We start from the raw sequence: 26307 nt of genomic DNA on the forward strand, positions 1-26307 counted from the left end.
GCAAGTAGGATGACAAAGCACGTTAGAAGCACAGCTGTGAGAATGAAACACAACTGGAAGCAAAAAGCTGAGCTGACCTAAGTTCAGAGCAGATGTTTAAACCTGAATAATGAAGACTTTAATACAAAATCCGGGGAAAAAGGAAGATGAAAATAAATACAGGAATCACTTTATCTTCACAGAACACAAACCCAAAACATCAAGAGGTATAATCAGAGCCCTATTGGCCATGGAAAGTTCTTCAGCTGAATCCAAGTCTTTTGGAAGAGGTCACGTGATTTTGATACACCATACACAAAATACTAAATTTGGAAATAGCGTTTTTTCAATGAACCATGAGTGATTAAAAAAAAAATATGGAGAGAATTGGGAAAGTTTTGATTGTTACCTATGTAAATCCGATTAACTTATGCAAACACAAGATTAAGTTATTTCAAAATAATACTGGTGACTGTAATTTTAAAATCTCAAAAAATGTCAGTTATAACTTGCATCTACAGTGCTGTGAAGCATTCATATTTGTGGCTAGATAAAGGGATCAGTCACAGTAAGTGGTCCTATGCCCTGTATTTCATAATTTGTTTTTTTTACATCTCTTTACCAAAATGACAGATTATGTATATAAAAAGAAAGGAGCAGTACCTATTATATAGCACATTTCTGTGATAAATCTATTCCTCTCTTTCAGGACAGGAAGTGGTGTCTGCTATAATACCTTGGCACTTAAATTTTCTAATCAATAACAGAGCAGTCAATAAAGGCATTATTAGTATATAAAAGGACAGTTTATCTGATTAAAAGACGTAATACATTTCAATGGAAAAGTTCCCCCTCTACAACAGAAAATGTTCAAGGAGTTCAAAATGTTATTCTGAAAATTACAAATACAAAATGAAAAAGACAGGAATCTTAAATGCTGCAGTTTTCTTTCTTGGAAGGTAAGTAGCTGACCTTGGTAAAACTCCATGAAACCGTCCCCTAAAATGAAGACAAAACTCACAGGACTGTGAAAGATCAAGTTACTTTTGTTAATAAATACTGGCTAGATGGGCTTTTTTTGTCTTTATAACACCTTTCTACATCTTTCTGCCATTTAACATGTTGAACTGGTGTATTCATCAATTGTTTAGATCATGAAATGCCTTTCTACAGAAAGGAAGATTAAGCACAGGCAGTTGCTATTCCAGACTATTCTGCTTTCAGTGGGTACTTTTTGTCCTTAATGGCAAACTTGTGAAGATTCTTGTAAAATAGTCTCATAGGGACTGAAAGGGAGATGTATTTCATATCCTAAGCACAAAACCAATTCCCTAGCTGGATTAATGTGAGTATTACCAGCACAGAGAATACCTTACATTAGTCCTATTAAATTCAACTGTCTGCCTATCTACGTATAAAAATAAAACAAAAAGAAAGAAAGAGTCATGTTCAGGGACAGAAAAAAAAAAAAAGGAGTAAGGAATAAAAATCAATCTCTAAAATCATATAACCTCTTTGGTACGCAGGTGTGTTTCAATGAACTACAGCAATTTTGGTTGATTGGGCTACTGACATTCAGAGAATCATATAAAGCTTCGAGCAGAAACTTTATTTCCTGGACATCTCTTGAAATCTATTGCTTTTCTCTGTGTATCTATAACCTTTGGGGAAAACAGCAGAGCACTTAGAGGATAAAGCACAAAAGAAGCAGCAAACCCAGTGAAAATTTGCACTTTATAGACCAAAAAAAAAAAAAAAAAGACAGTAGAATGAGCCAAGAAAATGCACAGCTAAGGAAAAATGATAAAGCTCTAAAGCCTGTTTTGATTTCATGCTTTCTGATTTTCTCCTCTTTGCCCTATACAATACGTTGTTAGGAGATGAACACATGCACCTTCTTTGCACTTCTGGTGCTCGGGATGTGGAGGTTATGTCCATTTTATGGAGCACTCACACCTTAGTGTTTGTCTGCTCCCTAATTCATTATCCTGCCACAGCGCCAACAGTAAGAGGCATGTTATTTTTCAGCCCGGCAATATAAAACAATAAACATCAGGGAAACCAGATCAGACGTTTACATTTATCTTCTGCCAAGCTTTAGAAAAGATCATTCTTATCATAATTTGCCAAAGCCCGAGGAGTTTAACGCTTGCTTCTTTATACTCACCGAGAACGGTAAGAAAAGCCTTGGAAGTTTTGACAGGCATGGTGAACAAAGAGCAGGTGTACTGCCCTTCATCCGACAGGGTCACGTCGCTGACACTGATACTCAGCTCGTGCCACGAAGCTCGGACCAGCTCAATTCTGTTGTCCCTCAGAGCTGAAAAACAAAAATCCACGTTAAGGTAGGACACAGAACGTTTACAAAGCGCTGCATGTTATCCAAGGGGCCCGATGAAGTATCCCAGTGAAACCAGGCCCTGGGACATGGGGATATGGACACAGTTGTCTATGCACAGGAGTTTGTTTTCCCTGTGGAATAAAGTATGAGAGTTTAGCAAGTTTTTGGGTGGCTTGTAACATATATAAACGTAGAAATTAAGTGATTTCAGTTACCTTTGACCTTCCTCTAAAAAACCCAACACCGAGTTTGATTTCTGTCCCCTCACAGCTTTGTTCAGTGCCTAAAATAAATCCTTCCTTTATGTCAGTGCCTAAAATAAATCCTTCCTATACTCAGCTTCTTTTTCACGCATTTACAAATGTTGAGAATCCTGTGTCTACCATTGCATAGTTTGCTTACAGATTTTTCTCATGTCCACTACTACTCATATTGAACTGGAATATCAGATTTCCTGAATTCTGTAACAGGGTATTTCTTATTATGAATAGATTGAAAATTCCACTTCTGCATGCATATATTGTACATTTAACCATTTGAGGTAATTGAGTATAAGTGGCCTTACTTTTTGGATTATGACTAAAATGATGATGTTGTATCATAAAATCCTTTCTATAAAATTTTACTGGCATGAAACCAATGAGGGAAAAGGAACATGTAGATTCACTCATGTTCAAAATGTCATTTAATTAATGCTTTAAAATTTAAAGCATTTTAAAACCTATATTTATATTAATCCCTAAATTCTATGGAAAACCAGCCAAAACATTACCAAACATTCTATTTCTCTGTGGTAAAGCTGTTTCAGGAATCGGTATATATTAATCAAGACTTTCCACAGCATAGAAATACTAACATCATAAGTAAGTAAACACTGTTATTCTCCTAAGCAAACAACAAAAAAGCCTCTTTAACTCAAGAGAGTTTAGCTGTGTACCTCTAGATTCAAATCTCTGACCTGACAGTGGTTGAAACTTCAGTTACTTTTTGTAGTAAACTTCTGAAAATCAAGAGTAAATTAGGACTATGGTATTTGTCAGGAGAGTTATGCTTGCATTTATGAAAAGAAACAAGAAGTTCAAGTCCTTAATGCTGTCCTCACTCATCTCTTTCTAAAGTCCCCAAAGGCTCTTAGTTTTGTCTAACATATATGCCTTCCAATGATAAAAAAACAACAACAAAAAAGTTTTGCTGTGGTTCTTTTGCTACTAAATCTAGACATTTCTGCCCCATTGCTGTTCAAGTCAATCCAGGAAGATTTACACCAAAATAAGCAGCTACAGTGAAGATTCAGCAAAAATGTCACTTGAATTTGTTTTCTTCTAAGGCTCCCATTCAGGTTTGTTTTTTTTTTCTCCATCAGAAATTTTCAGCTGAGTTTACTGAATATTTCAGGGTAGGCCAGCCAAAGCTGGACTCCCTTTCTGCAGGGTCTGATGACTGAAAGGTGACAGCTTAAGCAGCCCTAACACACAGTCATGTCATGAACTACTTCAAGACACATCAAAGTGACTGAGATTGTAGAATGGACATATTCCAAGCATAACTGAGACATTGGCTGGCTGGCCACAACAGGAAAAAGGTAATTACTTAGTCCAAAATATAAAAATGCATACAATGGTGAAAATAGGAGCAATGTTAAAGCAAACAAGCAAGCAAAACAGAGGCTACAAAATGAAAAGCTATGTGTACACCAATATGCTGACATAACAACCAAGAAAAACAAGCTCAGGACAACAAAAAGTACATAAAGCAAGCATCTACCAACCCCAAGTAGCAGGCAAAGCTGATGACTGGGGCTTTACCAGCCAAAACTCCTCACAACAGTGAAGCTGTTGCTATCTTTGAGGAAGCAGATGGGGACTCAGAATTCCTTTCTCAGCTTTTCAATTCTAGTCACATGCAAACTGAGCAGACCTAAGAACGGTAGTTTATTTCACATTATTGACCCTCCAAAAAAAAAATTGTTTTCAAAATGACTCAGTGCTTCCAAGTGGTTTGGTTACCACCACACCCATCTATAAAATTTGGCAGCAGCATAGAAAATAGGAAAGAAAACCACAACAAAATAACAACAAAAACAAACAAGCCAACCAAACAAACAAAAACAAATCCCCAAAACAACGAAAAACCTCTCAGCACTACATAATTTGAAAGTGGTGATTTTTGCTTCCCCTTAATCAGAAACTATCTAAAAAATAATGCACCATATCATATTACATAGTATTTTACTTTGTTATAATTTTCAATTGTTACAGCCTTGTGACAAAGATGATAATCTTTGTTGAAGTATTTGTTGAAATACTTTCCTACAGATGGGGCAGAATTTCATGCACTAAGAACAGTAATGAATTGCACTAGAGCACTGGCCTACAGATGATGCCAATAACACATCATTTCAATCCTACAATTGAAATACAAACCATTTCCATCAACTACATTCCTACTGCTCCCCTCCCTCACTTCCTCCACTCCATACCTTTGTACAATATAAAAACCTCAGCTGAGTCAATTTTCTGTAAAACCGGTAAAAACAGCCACTGGTCAAGAGATGAGATCAGATGTTCCATGTTTCAGTTCAAGGTGAATTTTTGTTGAAAGAACAGAAGGGTTGTTTTGTAATGGAAATACCAACACAGAGCCTTTGCAATGCTGCAAATAGCACCAACATAATACTCCTTTGCAGTAAAGCTGTTTGTCAGAAGCATTTTTGTAAGTGCTAAGTCTAAACACAATTAATTATCTGTGCCATCCCTTTCAAACCTACACATCTGTAAGTTTTCCTGCCTACGCAGATGTGAGAGCAAACCAAATTTTACTGCTATTGCTTAGACAAGGCCGACACTTAGATACTTTTCATAATCTTATTTTCAAGTTGTTTTTCTCTTATCTGTTTGTGTCTGTTTAGAAAGACACCAGTTTCGCTTCACTAAAGTGATAGCTGTGATGGATGCCAGAACTGGTTTGTTTCCATTTTCTGAATTAGATATATTTTGCTAAAAAGGCAAAGTTGGATGACAGAAAGAGTGGCTGTCTGTCTAGTCCTGGCTCCTGCACCCTGGGGCAGAGAGAGCCCTCTGGGAGAGGATGACTGGCTCCCTTAGACAGCAAAGGAAACATCAGCAACATTGGAGAAGCCAGGATTTCTGGCCAGCTCCCGAAATCCAGGCATCGTGACTGAGTGGAGCAGGATCTTGAGCACCACAGAGAGTAAAGTCTTGCCAAGTCTGGCTGATGAAGCAAAGAAGCCCGTGGAGCCCAAACAGAAGCCAGATACTCAAAGGTACCAACTGGAAAGCAAAGAGTTTTAAGGAGAAGACACAATCTGCAAGGAGCTACTGGATGAGAAGGGCATTTATTTACAATGATCTATTCAAATTCTTTCAGCATATCTTAGTTCTACTTATTTAATGACCTATCTCATACAGGTTATTTTTCTCCTTTTAAAGGACATGAGTTTCCAAAGCTTTCTGTAAGCTTTTTAATTGCTCTTATTTGAATGGAGAATTGTCCCAAAAGAGGGGACTTTCACTACGAAGTTTAAGCCAACTTGAGGCTCCACCACAGTAGTTCAAATAAAGTTCCATACAGTAAAATACAAAATGTTCTCTTTTATTTAATTAGCAGATGAAAACAAAAAGTAGAACACACATGGGGACATTCTGCACGAATTTGGAGTTTGGTACACACTAGTACACGGACTAGATTTCCTATATATTGAAATGTCTATTCGTTGTTCAGAACTTCATAATTTGAAAGGGGGTGATTTTTGCTTTCCCTTAATCAGAAATTATGAAAAAATAATGCAGTACATCTTCTTGCATAGTATTTTACTCTTTGAATGGTTACTGCAAGGGGAAAAATGTCAGTATTTCTAGCTCTAACTATTTAGTAGTTGTATTATGGTAGCAACTAGACAGCACAGGTGCTGGGCACAGAAGATAAAGCTTTATCCTTAGAGACTCTACAGGCTCTGTCCTCGTTTGACTTGCATGGTTTCCAGCCTCCTCTCCTACCTCTGCCTGGTCTTTCAAGTCTTTCTTTGAAACTGTTTTTTTTTTTCCATTTCACTTTGTTAGAAGCCAAACAGACCTTTCTGGCCTCTTCCTGGGGATTTTAACCTACATTCCTGAATCATCACCCTATCCATAGTTTGTATCCCTATATTTCGCATGATACAGAGATGCTAGAGAAAGGGTAAATAAACAGAATATGTATTTGACTCCTGGGAAATACACATATGCCAAAACAGTAACAAAGAATACCAGCACTGACATCTCTTTTCTGTATTCTTATGTTGCAAGCCCTTTAAAAAATACAAAATGCAACAAGAAATATAATTGCATAGTAAATTCCAATATGCCGTAAGTACATTATTTCAGTTTTCTGTAATTCCCAGGCACATATAATGTAGTTAATTTGCAAGGCATGAAATAATTATGCATAAAACACTTGTTCCTAAGCAGACACACTTCATTTATTTTACCTGACATTCTCTTTTCCTGTGGAAAAGATTGTCTTTCAGAATGTTTTCTGACACAGAAAAAAGCAACCTCGATAATTTGCATACTTCAGGTAATTATGAGTAAAAGATAGCCATGTATTTCAGCTGTATTAATTAGGAACTGTTGAGACTGACAACCACTGCAATAAACTGGTCTCCTTGTTCACAATCACAAAAAAAAAAAAAAAAAAAAAAAGATCCTATGTTGTCATAGGGAAATCTTGCAAGAGGAGAGAAAAGAAACTTAAAAATTCGCAGAAATGGAAAAAAACACGGAAAAGAAAAATTTGCAGAAATGGAAAAATCATCCCCGTGTCACACTGTCAGGAAAAGGCAGCTGGACCTGTCAGACATAGCCACACAGCAGCATCTCTGTTACTTCATCTAAAATGACCACATCTTCCCAGTATTTTGAGTCATTTATTTGAAGAATGGGGGATAAAACCCCCAAATCCTCCAGAGTAATTTGCCAATGTTTTGACAATACTAACTTGACACATGCTGCTGTCCTGGGATTCATTTAACAAAATTTTCATCCTTATGTTAGAGCTGTTCCCTCTGTCATGGGAATAATGTAACCATTAGTTGGAACCAGAAAGATTTCTGATACTCCACAGGTAATGCTAAACTCCCAGAAATTTAACACTTATAAAATCGAAAGAATCCCTCCGATTTTCACATTCCACCTTTCTGAATGCAGTACCATCATCGAATCTGAAATAGATTTCAAGGGTTTTATGCTGTGTTCCTGGATATACTTGGATAGACTCGAGAAGGCCTTTTTCTTTGCTCCTAATGAATTCAATATACCAAGATCCCTATAGGATGATCCTACACCACTTACTTACAATTGTGCATCAATCACCACCAAAAGAGAAAGAAAAAAAGAGACAGAACAGGAGTAAATGGAAGTAACCAAACTATTATTATTATTTTGTGTCTCCTAAACCTTCATATTTCTTTTCAAAACATTCACATTTCCTTTCAAAGACTCATTATTCTGTTGCTGTATTAACAGCGTGCCCAGCTGATACACAGTTATTCTATTGATGCCCAACCCATATCTAGTCAGTACTTGCATGGTATCTAAACTCCTAAGATTTTAAAACTTCTCAGTTGTTTGCATGTGGAAAGAAAACCTGTTTCCTTCCTCTTTCATTTCCAGTCAAGCAATTTGATTGCTTCCATACAAGTACACAAGGGTAGGAGTGTGGATATTTACTAATCCCATGCTTTTTATTTCTACTTCTGCATGTGGTGAAGCCATTTTTACCTCTCAGTGGAGGTCACTTTTCTCTCACAGCATTGTGTCCATGAAACTATCACTTTTTCCCTAATTACTAGTTGGTCATGACTTCAAATCAATCCAAAGGTCAGAAAGACAGATGAACTCTTAATCAGTCTAGAGCCACGATAGACTTCAGGACTGGGATAGAAGGTAGTGCTAATGCAGAGGGAAAAGCATTAGAAGTTTCTATGCAGCCTATCAAATTGGCTGACACATGTAAGGTTGGTGTCCTTTAGAGGTGACACCATTTATAAGTAAAATCAGCAGAAATCACATAAACTGAAGGTCACAATACTGTGGAGAGATCTTTGGCTAATTGGCTGTGGAACAGCCTAACCAATTTGCAGGTACATGACAATTTTTTCCCCCATTAGGAAGGTGATTAGTAACACAGATGAGTTCAATCAGACATTCCAAACAGTGTCAATTGAACACTTCCAATTCACTGAATTTTCCAACCCATTCATGTACTCAATAAATTCAGGGCATCACTAGGTTTCATAAGAGGTGCTAAGTAAGGTTCCAGAAATGGAAGAAGAACACAACAGTCCTTGGAGATAAGTTTTACTTTCATTCCAGTGCATTTCTGAAGTATTTGGTAATCAAAAGGAAGAAAGAATGAAGTCAATACCTCTTCTACCTCTAATCATCCAGACATCTTTACCTTCTGCTCTGGTTTGCAGTCTAATAAAACAAGACAAGGTTGTTTTCAGCTGAGATACGCTGCTGAAACATTTTATTTGCTTATTTAAAGAACAGGGTTCAACAGCAAGCTGCTTGCTTGCTCCTTTTCGAATTTTTCCAGAACTTTTGCATGTTGGATAACGCATATGCCAAAGGCACACAGCAAACTCCCTCCATCAGAAGAGGTGCTGACAGCCCCACTAAGAGAGGTATCTACTCTGTGCTTTCTTACTGCCTCAAAAAGGCCAAAGCACTGGGGACTCAGAACCTGTCTGTACAACATTATCTATTATTTATCAGGGTGTACAGCCCTAGAGGCTTATGAGGAAAATCCAAACAGCAAGGTAATTTCTTCAGCGAAATAACAAGTCTCTGTTTCCTGCAATCTGGATAAAATGAAAACAAGTTTAAGGTGACTTACAATGACTTATGATCTTGAACACATCTGCTAAGTGAGGTTTCGCCAACTGTTGCCAACCGACAAACACAGTCCAGGACAATTCCATGCCCTTCATGGATGGAATAAATATGGGAAAACTTTCCTGCATGGCAGATTTTCTGTGCCGAGCTATTTTGTCTCTCACAATTATGTTCTGCATTCGCTTCTTTCTCTTTTCCAGAGCATTCAAGAAACGTGACAATATGCAAGAAGAGAGGAACAGCTTGCCTTCTAGGGTGTTTATAATGCCTGTTTCTGGTATTAAAGAAGCACTGAACTTACATTTTTCTTGTCTTTTGAAAATCACAAGGATGACATTCACTGCCTGAGAAGCCGACTCTCTTTCATATAAGAAATATAAGTTTCAAATCCTTCCAAAACATGGAGGTTTTGAACTATGAATATGTTTTACTATGTTGAAATAATATTTAACTGTACTTCCAAATAATAAAACAAAAATCACATTAGTCAGAATGAAACATTGTCTTACAAGGTCTGCTCATCTGGTTCCTTCTGCAACAGGGAATTACAAGATTTCCTATTATACTAATGCAACTGGACATGTGCCACAGCACACTAGCCTAGAAAATGTTTCAAAATCCTACTTCTCAAATATGCAGCTGCAAAAATTAAAATTGCAAAATGATCTGGCAAGGTTAGAGATGGACAGAATTAAAATAAATGAGATTCAATAGATAAAAGTAATTGGTAATCTTATATACCAAGTTGGAGACAAATGTTTTGAAAGCAGTAATGCAGGAAAAAACCCCCGAGGATTACAGAGGAAATTATTTAACAATATGTTCAAATGCAGCACCACTCTTAAAAGATGAATCCTATTCTGGGTTGTACTGATCCTGGCAATTATGGTAAAAGAAAATGTTACAGTATTCCAAAATAGCACACATCACACTGTGCCATATATTGTAAATTACAGACAGAAACAGTCTCTCAGTTGGGAAGATAATTTCTGTAGGGCTACTGATGGAAAACTGCTGCACAACTAATATTAAAAAAAATGAGAATAATACAACAGAGACCTATAATAACAGTCCACACCTACATATGGAAGTAGTAACAAAAGTTAGAATTATTTTTGTTTTCTATAATTTTGAACACTACATTTCAGGCTAAATGAGAGCTCATTGCAAGTGAGAGACTGTTAAATAATGACTTTATTGAAGTAGAAGAGATAAATAAATACTAATCCTCTTGCAAACTAAACCAAAGTTACACAGGTTTCCAAGTTTGTTCCCCTGTGAAAACCAGGTAATTTTTCCTCGTGCACTGATGTTGATACTTATCATTGTGTTAACAGTGCTTAAATGATTGCTAACCAAGGTAGAGTTAAGCTTCTTTAGGTATCAAAAACTGTCTAGCCAAGTAGCACAGGTCTCTCTACCAAGACCATGCATGTATTTTAAAGCACATCAGTTACAATATACTCTCTTTGTCCTTGTCCAGGGACTGCCCTTTAAAGTCACTGCTGGTGACTGGTTTTAGCCAGCTTTGAATGCAAGGAGTCCTAAAAGGTAGGGGACACAGAACAACTAGGACAAATTTTACACTCTTAACACCACTGGAAATCCAGGTTCTGCTCAGAGCTGCCCAAACGCAATAGGGGTTTTGTACATGTCTGCAGCTGACTGTGCCTTAAGGAAGCTGCTGTCCTCTACTTCCCCGTCCCTGTAGATGGTGACATCACAATTCTGCTCATTCACTGGCTAAGCTTAATGATCCCATGACACTGAAAGTGCTTTTAGTGGCATGAATGAGTATTACTCATGGTAGAGTCGTGTTTATGGTACTGCTCCATATTTCTTGGAAAGCCAGAGTCTTCTCATTTCCAAAGAGCCCGCTCCTGTTCAAATACATAATTTCAGCAAAATATGGAGAGACTTTCTTGCTTCTTGATGATCTAAGAGAGATTTCTCTGTAAGTGAGAACTGCTCTGAGAAGCCCCTGTTCTTTCTGCACTTCTTGATCATTCATGTAGATACATAAATGAACATCATTCTTCCTGTAGCAGATGGCTGCATTGGCTAGAGATGCCAACATAGGAATACTCATTCTTCCTAGCTACATTAAGCAGTTAGACTCCCTAAACTCCTTCTGCAGCCAGTGGAGTAAACTATCTTCCTCCAGAGGCCAATTAAGAACAGGTCACTGTCTTGAAAATATTACAGAACCTGGATAAAACAGTCAAGAAATCATCAATGATTGATGAACACATCTGCAATCAACCTAGCAGTTGATTCCAGTACCAATAAAGAATCAAAAACTAATGTATACATCAATACTGAAGATATTAATGCTGTGAGGGATGACTCACAGACCTCACCACTGAGGGAACTGATATATGGAACAAAATATCAGGAGAGATCTGAGATGAGTCTAGTGCAATTCCAGGGAGGATTCTCAGAAAGCTCTTTGATGGTTTTAACAACTTTTATGATAGAGCCCTTAAAGTTTTATAATGTCTCTCCTACAGCCTAGCAGCAGACAATCTTTCTCTCAACCACAAGTACACAGATGCTGCCTCTTTTGTGGTATTTGTCTTAATTTTCCAGATGCAGATGTGCTGTGAAGGAAACTATTAGTGAGAAATGGTGTCAGAAGCAGATCATTAAGGGATTGGAGCATCTCTCATACAAGGAGAGCATAAGAGACTTGGGATTGTTTAGCACAAAGAAGCAGAAAATCCTGAAATTAATCTAAATTCAAAAGAAAAAAATTGCAGCAGAACTATCTAGACCTCTAATTTTCTGAGAAAGCTGCTCTAACTGGACCTAGTCAGAGAACCAAGTTGGACTAGATGACCTCCAGAAGTCCTTTCCAATGTGAAACATTCTGTGATCGTGTGATTCTGGATGTTTTTGGGGGTAAAGAACCTGCATATCACAAAATTCAGCAATGTGACCAATCCTGAAGCACCAACAAAAAAACCCTTCTGGTAGATATTCAGAAAGATTAATCTTCTCCAGCTTTTCCTGAGCATCTTTCCCTCTCATGGAGGGTTTGGATTTGAGTCCCTCAGAGGAGGCTGCCAGTCTCTCCCCTTTATAGCCAATGGAAAAAAAAAAAAAGGAGAGAGGAAGAGAAAAATTATCTTTTCTAGGCTAAATTTCTAGTTTATGCAAATGCACTTCTTCTGCAGCTATATTCCCAGAATATGGTGACACAAATGCAGCAACACAATATTTGGAGTCCATGGTGGTGGCCAGACATATTCACCAAGTGTTACAGAATATTATTCAGAAAAATATAAAAAACATTTGACATGTGATGCCATACTAAGTACTGATAGATGCACTGAATAAAATCTCCACTGTGAATAAATGCACTACTTAACCAACAGTAGATACTGACAGTAATAGATGTGTAGAATCATGCCACCATCACTAGCACTTATCCCCAGTACCTTACATTTTTTTTTGACCGTTCACATATACCAGATATATCTGATTACACCAGGAGAAACTTGTCCATGATTAACACCTATGTTTAGACAAAAAGCAGCTCAATGAATCCTGGCTTTTCCATTTAAACATTTATTGCAGGTATCTCCTTTTATAAGAGTCGGAGAAAAATATTATTCTGGTTGTTTCTTTCTGCAGTTCAAATTGTAGCAACAGGTAAAGGACAAAAGAGATTAATTTGAAAAGCAAATATATGGAGTAACAACAATTTACAGCTACTTACCCCTCACACTTGCAACAGTTGATTAGTATTATTGATTCTCATACTTCACTTCCTTTAACTGATATAGTTTTAAGACTCACTAAGAAACCACCATAACTAAACTGTGTCCACCTTATTGCTTTTGAAGGATAGATTTGTATATCATGATTGTCATATGAAGGGAAGAATTGAATATTTAAAAATTGCAAGGAGTTCCTCCAATGGTGATTGGAAGAACCACATATTTTTGTGGTTATTTTTAATAGACAGTGACTCACTTAAGCATTGGAAATACAGTCGAACAAGAATTTCTGCATTTGCTTTGTACTACTGGATTGTATATAATTGATCAAGGGCATCTTTCAGTTCTGCTTCCAAGACATGGCACAAGCAAAGGAGGTGCTTGGCCTTCAGGGCAGAGAATGTTACTGGACTCTTCCTTGTCTGTCAACAAACTGCCTGTCAAAGGACATTAATTGCACATTTGGATGATAAGAAGTTCACGGCGTCAGAAGTAAGAGAGTGCTGCAGTAACAATCTGCAACACTGCATACATGAATTTTTTTTGGTATCTAAGTTATAATATTCCATTTTTAATTATGCTGTGACCTTGATTCCTCCTTCTCTCTCCTCTCTTCAGAGCTAATTCATTTAACTGTTTTTTACATAGCATTAAACTACTTTTTGCACTTCTCCAGGCATAAAATTTAAGACCTCTATTTTTAAAAGTATTCAGAGATATAAACTTGTTGTCTACATACATGAATCTTCTTTCTCATCTTACTCAACTTCTGGTACACTTGACAGTTCTGGAAAAATTACAGATATCAAATCCACTTCCTGTGGTACATAAAGATATTTTAACACTACCACTTTCAATAAAAGCAGCATTTTTTCTTCCATTTTCTATTTTGTTTTCAAACTCTGTTTGCCAGGTTTGATGCTTTCCTCAGATCCTCCTCTTGCTCTTCTTTAATCAGAGTATTTCCAAACCCTTCAACAAAAACTTACTAAATAAAATTTTATGTTTAATTATTTTCCCCTGTAACAGCCTTTAGTATACTCAATATATGTTTATCTTACAACAGAAAATATTTACCCTGCTTCACTGATCCCATCTTTTCCTCATTCTTTACTCCTCTTACTCTTCAGCTTCTTTTGTTCTTTTTCTTCGAAATCTTTCCTAACTGCACACATAGTGGGTGTTGCCAATCCTTGGAATAAGCTGAGTTTTACTCCACTTTTTACTCCATCTAGTTGCTTCCTCTTCTCCCCGTCATTCTTTAATTGATAAAAACCCTGTTGGCATCCCTATTAGTAACACTTTTCCCATTTTCTGTAGAAAATAATTTTATTTTCTCTGTGTGATAGATGACTTCTCTATGAGAACAAGGTTAATGAAAAAAATATAAGAATAGGTTAAACCAATTCCATATACAATATGCATTGGGAATACTGATTAGCAACTCTCTAAAAGGGAAGAGTACTTAAATTAACTTATTACTTTATATTTCCAAACATAAACTCCAAAGTACATTTCATCTTTTCTGTAACAGAAGTGCAAAAATGTAACAACTGTAGATTTAAATTACTTTGCACTTATCAGCATCCTGAGCTGTACTAGGAAGAGTATTGGCAGCGGGTCCAAGAAGATCATCCTTCCCCTCTCCTCAGCACTGGTGAGATCACACTTGAAGTACTGTGTCCAGTTCTGGGCTCACCAGTAGAAGACAGGGTCATACTGGAGTGAGTAGAACAAAGGGAACTGGACTGGACTAGACAAGGAACTGGAACATCTATCATGGATGCCAGGTGCTCACCAAAGCTGCTCTATCAATCCCCTCCTCAAGTGGACAGCAGAGAGAAAATATAATGAAAGGCTCATGGGTTAGGATAAGGGCAGGGAGAGATCACTCACCAGTTGCTGTCATGGGCAAACCAGACTTGCCTCGGGAAAATTAATTTAATTTATTACCAATCAAATCAGAGTAGCATAATGAGAAATAAAATCAAATATTAAAACATGTGTCCTCCAACTCTCCCTTCTTCCCAAGCTTAACTTACTCCCCATTTTCTCTTAACTCCTCTTTCCCAGCAGTGCAAAGGGACAGGGAATGGGGGCTGTGATTAGTTCAGCACACACTGTTTCATCCTCTGCTTCCTCCTCAGTGGGAGGACTCCTCACATTTTTCTGCTCCAGCCTTGTACCCTTCCCAGGGAAGACAGTCCTTCATCAGCTTAAAACTTAATCACAGAAAAAAATTATTGCACTGTATTTTACTGCACAGGTTGCCCAGAGAGGTTGTAAAGTCTCCATCCTTGGACACACTCAAAATCTGACTGGATATGGTCTGGAGCAACCTGCTCTGGCTGACCCAGCTTGATCAGGCCAGTTGGACCACATGATCTCCAGAGGTCCCTTCCAACCACTATTTCATGATTCTCTGATTTATACAGCTTTAACCTGTCTCATAATCCTACAGAAAAATAAAAGAAATAGAAAAGGTTTTCAAGCATTTCTCTCCGCCTTTTTGGCTTTTAAATTGCTTTCTTATAATTAACAACTGATATCCTGCATAGCTCTCTGCTGAACTGTACTGAAGACAACTGTTTGGAAACTATCCATCCACAGAGATAAGTCTTACCTGCTACTGTCAAAATGTTGACAGATTAATGTTATCTCCTCTGGAAATGAGTGTTGTTCTGAGCAGGCCCTCCCACAAACATGTCTTTTCCCCCAGAATAAAAAACAATTCAAAAGCATTTGATTGAATCAGTGAAAATCTTTCTAGTTAGAACAACAGGCAGGGAGAAGCTGGAGAGAAGGCATCTTGCCTGATGTTTGCCTGAGTACATACAGGTGAGCTCTCAGGATCGTGTTCTAGGTGGTTGTGATCTGTTCTGAGCTGCTTTTGCTACTTGTAGGGCACCACAGGCTCGAGCCTCCCAAGAAAACATTTGCATCAACATTGAATTATAGCACCATGGTCAGAAATAACAACCACCACCAAGGTTTGGAAGCTCTGGCAACTTAGATGTTCAGAGTTATTGAAAAGCCCAATAAACTGCCTGTGAGGTTAACTTCCTCAGTGAGAAAGGATGTTACTACTAGCTGTAAATTTAAAACGTTTCCTCCTCAGACCAGCAATCCCATTGGTGTTATCAGGGTTCAGCTGGAGTCAAAGAAATCTATTTAGGAAAATCCCTAGTTGACAAAAAAGTGAGTTCTATAATCCAGTTATTAAAGGTGCAGTCATGACATACCTCCAAATGCTGACTTACTGAATACACTTTTGAACCCTCTATGCTTGATAGACAAGAATCATACTGGATTAATTTATTTCCACGAGGTCCATTCTGAGAGTAGGAAAAGAAAAATTGAATCATACAGAACTTACTAACCCTTGATTAAAAATCTGAATCAAAAAACTCCCAAGCAATAACTTAGTAGAAAAATGCTCAGAGCTAATCCTTTCTCTAGTGTTTCCTAAATTTGAAACTTTTTCTGCAGATTTAATTTCCTGTAGCTGAATTCTGGAAAGTATCACCAAACAATGACAGATTAAAATAAAACAATCCACCACCACTGCCACCAGAAGAAAAAAAGAAAAAGAAGCAGCAAAAAAAAGGAATGATCAAACAGTTCTAGCACAGAAAACTATAATCCTAGCAATTTAAGAATAGCAGCAGATTTAACTTCACAGTCAGGAGAAGAGTAATCAGAGCTATAGAGATTAACACTAACTCAAAGGCACTGTAAAGTTGTGTAGGAGACCATGGGGAAGCTCCTCCTATAAAATCTAGATCATGAGCTTTACACCAATAATTAGCAGAGTCTGCAATCAGGTTGATCTCTAGGGGATGGATGAAGAAAAAATTATATCCTCGTACGCAAATCCATCTTCCTAATTCTACCAGCAGATGTAAAACACTAAGTGGATTAAAGCCAAAAAGGGGTAAAAACTGCTTTTGTCTGCCTCAATAGAACTTTAAAGGATAAAGTTCCTTGAAGACTGCTTAAATTCAGAGGAAGGGAAGGGGGGTGGGGAGAAAGACTGTGGAACTACTTGAGGAACTACTGGCCCAGGTGTGTCCATCTAGATCTAATATAGACAGCTATAAATGAGCCTAGATGAAACATTTCTGACTGCAACAGGCAAAGTAGGATGGGAAGGATGATTACACTGCTCTACAGTGTGCATTGCGGTAGCCAAGGTGACGTGCTGAATTTTTCTATGAATGTAGTCGTTGATCATCCACCTTAAAATTAAAGGTATATTGTTCCCTGTGAAAATGAAATCAAAGACTCGACTCTGATCTCCCCCATTACAGAACAAATCAGATAATGTAAATCAAGTATCATCTTGTAAGGTGATCTCTACCGGAATAAATTTGGCAGCAGTGGCAGACATGTCAAAAAGCCAATACAACAATCCCAGGAAGCTCACTGGCACTCTGAACCATCACTCGGTCTCTGATATTTCTGACAATTTATTAAGGAACAGCACCTAGCTCTAGCTATGGGTGAATTTAACACAAAAAAATAAACCATAGCAAATATCAAAACCAAAACTCTTTCTTGCCCAAGGTAAACCTTTGGGCATTGATGAAATCCTTCAATTATGCAACGACAGGTACCTTAGCTGAGTCGCTGAGCACAAGGCTCTCAGAAGGTACAAATGCCTAAAGGCAACTGCCTGAATTCTCCAGGGTCACTGAACTGCGTGGGGAGGGGGGAGACGATGCAGTGTCTGCATCAGGGCAATTCACAACAAAGTGCTCCTCTACTTATTTCACCCAGGAGCACTACACATCCTGAGTTACTTGCCAGGTCTCCTCTGGCAAATTGTGATTCTCTCAAACCTATCTATTCACTGTCACCCTTAAAGGTCTGGTTAGAGAGCTCTGCTCAGAAGGGACAGACTCCAGAATTTCCAACTCACTTGACCATTTGAATGCCAGCAACACTGGACTTTTTTGGGGATTTGCTGTTAAAAGTCCCCTTCTAAACTGTCCTACTTTGTATGGATATACACTATACACATATAAATATAAATACATATTAATTGAAGCAAAGATTTAAACATTATTTTCCTGTGTTTCCTACTGCGAATATTGGCATATCTTTGGTAGGTAAAGGTGTGAGCAAAATCCATTAAGAAAGTACAGGGGCCAGATGGTTGGGATATTCTCTGAGGTGATTGGTTGACAAAAGGTCTTATTACTGATTTGCAGTAGACACTGTGGCAGCTAAAGAATTTGTCCCTTCCTTACTCATCCCTTAAGCAATGGTTCATCCAACTATTTGACTACTGGCTAGTCCAAGTAGCTTCTTCTCTGTGTCTTTGTTTCAGTGTGAGGAAGATCTGACCTGGCTTACATGCCACTTTTAGAGAATCCCAAGAAGCACTAAATAGCATCCTTTAGGCTGAAGTTGCTTGTCAAGGTTTTATTCCCCCTCATTAGGATTTCATAATGTTTAGCTTATACGTCTTCTGCTTCAGCTTGCTGTCTTTGGAGTACTCCACTCTTAATTTGTCTTGCTCTTTCCAGACATTTCTCAGAGAGTTTGAACCTGTAATCTGAGGCAGACATTTCCTTTAGGTACATCTGCCTTTTTGTGGAACCAGCCTATGGCTTCCCTAGTGAGGAAAAACTGTACTTTTCATTAAAAGAACATGTTACCAAGTCATTAACAAAAGCCAAATGTTGACTCTTCACACTGTTTGACTGTTTTCAAAGGCCAAACACCAGCTAAGATTCTCTTTTATTCCATCATATAATAAATGGCACAATTAAAGTGAGGTACTGGGTACTAGTTATCAATGTACAGTGCTGAAGTTCTATACAGATTCCACAAGAAAGTTAGAGGTAATTAACTTTCCTGAACAAAGCTTTTTTTAAAAAAAATATATAAAAGTTCTCATTGCTTGTGATATTAATATAATTAGTGTTTGAATATATGAGTTATGAAAAAGTTCTGTATAGACCAGAACTGATGGAGTGTGGAAGACGCTTATTTTCCTAATTTCTATCTTGGTGTAGGTAGGAAAAAAGGGTGACACTTCCACAGTTGAAGTTAAAGACACCTCTCCTCTGAAAAATGGATTCTGCTAACATCAACAATATACAATCTATACAGAGTATGTGTATCAGCTGAGAGGAAAAAAATTAGGAAAACAATCGTTAAGACAAGCAGCACACTAAACTAAATCTGACAGGCTTGAGTGATGACATAATACCCTCTTACTCTGTGATGGTGACACAAAAATGCCAAAGGACACAAAGCTGTCAGTCTTGTTGTTTATCTTCTATCTAAGGCTAATAAAAGGAGGTTGGTGACTGACAGAACAGACATGGGAACAGTCCTAGGCACTCAGTTTGCGCTCTGAAAAATGTATTGATGGATTTAGGGGTGGCTTATTTGTTATTGCCTTTTTCTGCGTTATCTTTGTGAGCTTCCACAAAGTTTTGATATAACTTTTTTTAAGACACTTTTTTAAATTCATGATTAGTAGTTATAATGCTGATATCACAGTGCCCTAGTAATTTATTAGCAGTATCAGCTTCTGGATAAGTGTCCAACTTAGTTGAAAACAAAACTAAGTTTTGCATAACCTCCTAGGTACTATCACGGTAAATAATGGAATATTATCAAACAATTCTATTTGTAGGTGTCTCAGAAAACAAAGCCTAAAAGCATCCTGCCACATCAGCTCCTAACTACTAAAAATGGAAAATGACACAGGTCTCTATAGAGCACAACAGCAAAGCAGCACAATTTAATTTTAGCTCATAAATCTGGTAAGACAGGTGAAACTACAAAGAGAGAGAAAAGGAACAATCTACATAGTGAAGCACTGGTGAAAAGAGGTGACTTTTCTGGTTATTGTCCCAATTACTCTGTAAGACACAGCTGGTAGAAAATACCCTGAAACGAACCAAGTACGTTTCAGAGTTCTGCAGATTAACTCAAAGGGGAAGTAAGTCTGTGTTATAAAAAACACAGGAGATTGCACTGTCAAAATCTTCCCCTAAACAAATGTGTGTGTGTGCACATGAGGATGCAGTGCCAACAAAACTCAAATTACTCTTCTTTATTACTCAAGAACCTCATAAAATTGAAGAAGGAACCCTATAGAGCCACGGTGTCTTGGCCTGTTCCCCAGGCCTGTACTAGCAAGGTACATCTTTAAGACTTCCAAGAGATCTCTTCTAAAAGCAAATACATGTAATAATTAGAAGGGACTTTAACTCCTGATTCACTCTTCCTCTCACAGAGAAACTAACACCGAGAGGCACAATCCTGAGGAGTGACAATGTGTGTTTCCCACTGAGGCTGGCCTGCTCCCCTGCAAAGCACTCAATGTCCTCCTGAGAAATGCGACTTCTTCTTTGGTTCCTGGCCTTTTTGTTTGACCCTGTCTGGAGTCACTTTAGCTCACTGAGCCTATGATTTCTAACCCCACGCGGTGACAAGGACTTTTCCTTCCATCTAACACTTGCTGTAAAGTGCTATTAGGGAAAAGGCAAGGTAACAAAGAAAGGTGGAGAGTCAGGTGTCATTCCGGAATGGACTGGAAAGCACTCCTTTATTGACACAGAAACACGAATTGGCTGAGTTTTAACGGCTCTATTCATCTCCCAGTTTCTGAGTGCTGGGGCAGCAGCCACAAGGACAGGCAGAAGGTGTTTGTTTGGAATAGCTGAACTCAACAGGCATTTGACAACACTTTTAAGTCCCACTGCTCTGTGTCCACGTGTTTGCTACCACGGCATTTGAGATGGAAGGTTCAGTTCTGGTCTCCTCACTGACTGCAAACTGATGCACCCTCCTCTCCCTTATTTCAGTGATTTTGAGTGATCACATACATATTCTTCAAGCTTCAACAAATAATTTTGCTTTAAAGTTGCACTTTAGCAGTAGGTTTAACAGTGGCCAATGTAAGCAAAACAATTCACAGCATGAAGGATAATCAGAGAACTCCCCTCTCTTTCCTGTGTTACAACTGCATCACAATGCCTTTATATATATTATAATGACAAGTGTCAGTGTGCAGCACTGTGCTACAGGCACGTTATTGCAGCTGTTGAATTTATTTCTCTTTGGCATCACATCACAGTACCTGAAAAACACCCAAAGCTCAGAAATGCACATCCTATCACGTCTTATTACTTCAGTAATGTAGAAAACCCGTCCACACAGTGAACTCGGCAGGAGGGAACTCTTCATCCATCCCCTTGTCCTGCACTCCACTCACATGTTTCCAGTGATAACAGAGTATTTCATTATTATTTCAGGTGCAGGAATCTGCCAAATTTTCAGCTATCTTGTCTTCCTTGGAACAGGACGGAGTAAAATATGTGAATGAAATACAATAGAGGTGCAATAGAGGATTTTTTAAGTTGCCAAAGTGTGCATTAGCTGAACTGCTTCTTCCTACTGCAGTATAGCCATTCACCTTCTTAAACAGATCAGCAGGTCTTACAAGCATATCCCTAGAATTTATATGGAATTTCTGCCTTTTAATATGAAGATCTGTCCTTTGTCTACCTTTTTTTTTTTTTCCAGAAAACAGGTTCTTCTTCTCATTTTTAATAATACACTAAAAAAATTTCTGATAACACTGTATCATTTCAGTCTTCTACATTTAAAGCAGTAACATGATGCACTGACTTGACTATCATTTAAAAATACAGCCACAAAACCGTGTCATTACTTCTTTCTCTGTGCCACACTCCACAGTGAAACTTAGTAACAATTAAATTAAACAAATTTAAACAAATCTGTGGTTTCAAGGGCAGCCTAAAAATATTACAAGACAGTCTGAAAGCACGATGTTCTTTGCACCCTGATGTCAGCCTCCTGTCAAAGTAGCTTTATTCTGACTATGAAAGAATGTGATCTTGACCGAAATAACAATGGAGGGAAGCACTGAGTCAGAACTGCTCAGATATAATTCCTGCTCTAACACATTCCTCATCATAAACAGATTCTCAGATGACATCGGATCAGTTAATTTTCTTCCTCAAAATTTCAGGTGCTTCACTAAAGTAACTAACAACTTTACAATAGTAAATGGAAATTACACTCTCAGCCACATGCAACATGTAAAGAAATGCTTGTGCTGGCAAGAAAAAAGCTCTTAATTGGACTAAAAGACTTGGAGAAAAATGAGACACGAGTCAAATACCTAGGAGGTAGGAACTGCAGATGCTTATCTCAGAATTTATACCCATCTCTTCTTAGTTTTTGATAAACCAGGTAGACTTTTTACTTTCTATTCCTACTTCAGAAATGCAGATGATAGTTACTAGCAGCAGAAGAGACACTGAGTCCATTAATGTAGAAGCATTCAGAGGAAAAAGGTAAAGAACATGACTTATTCAAGAAAATAAGTGACATTCCCAGCTGAACTCTTAAAACCACAATATCATTAATGACAACGTGTACAGGGATTTACACAGCAAGGTTTTGGTGGTGGGAGGGCTACAGGGTTGGATTCTGTGAGAAGCTGCCAGAAGCTTCCCCCATGTCCGAGGCAACCACTGCCAGCTCTCTGCTCCTCACTTGGGCATATTTGGCATTTGAAATCCCCAATATGATAAGAGGGTGGTGACTGTGGAGCACTTGAGAAGCAGTTTTATTACTGTAGGTTTTCTTTGTTATCTGGCCAAAGCATGTACCATCTCATAGCCCCCTGAGGATACACAGGAATGACACACCCCGCAAATGTGGGACATCACTGAACATAGTTGAATGCCACTGTATGAGGCTGGACTAAAAAGAAAGCTTGGCTAAGCTGCATCCAGAAGTTAAGGGGAAACAGGACACACAACAAACATGTGCTTCTCTATGCAAATGTTCTTCTTGGTAGTTACAGCTCAAATTAATGACCTTCTGAACAGTCTCAAAGTAATGCACCACGGCGGTGCTTTATCGTAAGGTACTGCAGTACAGCCACCACCAAAGCTGATTTTGCAGTGGAAAATGCAGCACCACGACAGGAATATCAGACCTAGCATGCAACTACAGGCATGGTGCACAGGTATCTGGTACCAGTCCAGCTGCATTAATTGGGCTCAGCAGCATTAATGCAAGCACAGTGATGTGGTTACATCATGCTGAGGACCTGTGATGGTGCTTCTGCACAGTACTATCCTCAGCTGCATACTCAGTGTCTCTGCCTCCTGACTGACATGTAGGTGTTTTTCAAGGCTTCTTGCAAGGCTTTTGTCTCACTGACACAGCAATGCTGCGACTGACTGTGGGAAATTTCCAAGTTTTTCCTATTTACTGAGTTGAATCTGATTTTACTGGCACATTGATTGCTGAAAAAAATAACCCCACAAAACAGAGAACTGTTTTATTCTTGTAATTAATAACGTGTAACCTTCATGTTAAGGCCTTTTATCCTTCAGATACTGTACTATGCCATTACAAAGTGGATAATAATTGTCCAGCAGGACTAGCAAGAGTGCATCAGAATTCACAGTAACGATTTACAGGACCATTGATTGCCTAAATATTTGATCAGCCAGTATCAATCATCTATTGCAATATTTGTTTAAGATTTAAGTAGTTTTCTATGCTCATTATCTCAGCAAATCATATTGGGAGTTGTAGTTCTTCAGATAAGTTTCTAAAGCATAGAATAAAAGGTGGCTCTTTTATCAGAAAGATAAAGCAGAAATTATTTTCTATTTTTCATTGCAAGGTGATCAGACTACCAGAATCAATGCACCATAAAAGATCATTTGGCACAGAGAATATTCATCACTGATAAGCTTAATTACTTTTCAAAGGGGAAAGAAAGTGCTCTGTGAAATATCAGACAGTTCTCATATTGGCCTGACATGAGCAGACAGAGCTGATTGCTGCTGTACCATAGCTCAGACATGTTTTACAAAACTGCTGCCACACATAGGTAAGTTACATCCTGTAACCGTGCTATAACTCACATCATTTTCACAGAAGTCTTTTTTACTCCATTCTACCAGAAACGGGCTCTAGTGGAGTTCCACAGGCCTCCATCTTAGGCCCAGTTCTCTTCAACCTCTTCCTTAATGACCTGGATGCAGGACTCAAAGGAATACTAAGTAAATTCGCCAATGACACTAAATTGGGAGGAGCTGTGGACTCCCTTGAGGGCAGAGAGACCTTGACAAATCGGAGAGATGGGCAATCACCAGCTGTATGAAGTTTAACAAGGGCAAGTGCTGGATTCTGCACCTGAGATGGGGCAACCCTGGATGTACAGACAGACTGCGAAACAAGAGGTTGGAGAGCAGCACTGTGGGAAGAGACCTGGGGGTCCTGGTCAGTGGCAAGTTGGCCATGAGTCAGCAGTGCCTTGGCAGCCAGGAGGGCCAACTGTGTCCGGGGGGGGCCATCAGGCAAAGCATCGCCAGCCAGGAGAAGGACGGGATTGTCCCGCTCTGCTCTGAGGTGGCCTCACCTGGAATACTGGGGCAGTTTTGGTCACTGCAATATAAGACAGATATTAAACTATTAGAGAGTGTCCAAAGGAGGGCAACAAAGACAGTGCAGGGCCTTGAGGAGAAGCTGTACAAGGAGTAGCTGAGGTCACTTGGTCTGTTCAGCCTGGAGGAGACTGAGAGGAGACCTCACTGCAGTTACAATTTCCACATGAGAGAAAGCGGAGGAGCAAGTACCGACCTCTTCACTCTCGTGACCAGTGACAGGACTCAAGGAAAGGGCATGAAGCGGAGTCAGGGATGGTTCGAGGTGGATATCAGGAAAGGATTTTTCACCCAGAGGGTGGTTGGGCAGTGGAACGGGCTGTCCAGGGAAGTGGTCACAGCACCAAGCCTGATGGAGTTCAAAAAGTGTTTGGACAACACTCTCAGGCACACGGTGTGACTCTTGGGGTGTCTTGGACAGGGCCAGGAGTTGGACTCAATTATCCTGATGGGTCCCCTCCAACTCAGCATATTCTGTGATTCTAGGATCTGGTGGAAGAGTAGGATCAGTGAGAGCCCTCTAAAACTGACACTACAGATTTACAAAAGAACAGTTAAGACAATCTGTCACTGTTACTCACATTGAGAAGCATCTTAATCAGCAGGAAGCCCCGCTGCAATCAATTACCAGGCAATTCCAGCCCCTCTGAGCCTTTGGCCCAAGCATGTCACAGTTCGACTCAGAGAGACATCTTCACTTATTTCCTCCTCCAAACAGGAGAATGTGGTTTCAGCAAAACACATATTCCCAAGGACTCATTGCTCAAGCAGTGAGTCCTCAGACGTATTGGCCCCATGGTAGGTAATTTGTGCCAGATTTTACCTTTTGTATCCTAAGCCTAACTCCCAGAGAAGCAGAGACAGGCCATGTTTACTCAGAAATTCTAGTTATGGTAGCCTACATAGCTTTTCATTTAATTGCCAAGATTTTGTTCTCCTTCCGTGAGCCCAAAGGAAGGGAAAAACATACTGATAGGACTGCACCATTGTAACTGAGGATAGGATAAGGGCACCATTTTAATGAATTGTGATTAGATTAACTGATGAAGAGAATTTGCAAGATCTGCCTAGTTTATATCTAAGATGGAGACCTGTGTGATGCAAATTGCAGGACCACTGAGGAAGACAGTGCATTTTTAGGAAAGAAAACATCATAAACATGACATTATCTTTCAAACTGTATGGCACAGTAGACATGCAGCCTCTAAGATGGGTATATAAATACATAAAAAACATTCAAGTACTTCTAGGTGTACTCAAAACAACTTTTTATTATTTTAATGACTTTTTCATGACTTCCCTAGTTCACATTAAGTATTGGTAGCACTGATTTTGTAAAAAAATATTCTTCAAAACACATCTCAGGAGTATACTAGACTATATTACTTTCATTGAATAGGAAGTTAGTGGCATAAAATCCTTCATCAATAATCTTAGTGTAGTCCTATTCCAATGCAATTTATGCTGCTCAAAAGCTTTCGAGGCACTTTCTCCTTGAATAATGATGCTGCTTCTTCTGCTTTGCTCTTTGTGGCTTGCACACCATTTCAGATTTGATAAATCAAGCCCTAAAACTTTTATGATTATTCTGGTTGTTTCAAGACTCCTTTCCACATACTATTTTCTTGTCTTATGTTTTCATTCTCTTTTCCATTCTTATGTCACTGTACTTCATAACTGCACTTTGTTTCAGAGTTTTACTAGCCTGGATTTTATTCTGTCTCTTTATTATTGTCTTCTACTTCTTTTATTCCTTTTGTTTTTTTTTTATCTACTTTCATGTCTCTATATTGTTGCAGTGTGCTGAAGTACACAGTAGGAGTGAAGCTGCCATGCATTCTGAATTTAGAAGGGGAAGGAATCAGCCCTAATCTGGGTACAGTCCCGTTTTTTTTTTGCTACAGTAA

General features: G+C 38.6%; 1 protein-coding gene across 3 annotated transcripts in view; it reads right to left on the reverse strand.

Moving 5' to 3' along the window:
- CADM2 (cell adhesion molecule 2) overlaps positions 1 to 26307 on the reverse strand; it is a 607683-nt gene that overhangs the window by 121737 nt on the left and 459639 nt on the right. For all 3 annotated transcript variants that reach the window (XM_032678665.1, XM_032678663.1, XM_032678664.1), the window contains one exon: positions 2147 to 2299. In XM_032678665.1, the coding sequence (XP_032534556.1) occupies positions 2147 to 2299 (153 nt within the window). The remainder of the gene's footprint in view (positions 1 to 2146; positions 2300 to 26307) is intronic.

The sequence above is a fragment of the Chiroxiphia lanceolata genome, chromosome 2 (genome assembly GCF_009829145.1).
Source record: "Chiroxiphia lanceolata isolate bChiLan1 chromosome 2, bChiLan1.pri, whole genome shotgun sequence".
Classification (NCBI taxonomy): domain Eukaryota; kingdom Metazoa; phylum Chordata; class Aves; order Passeriformes; family Pipridae; genus Chiroxiphia; species Chiroxiphia lanceolata.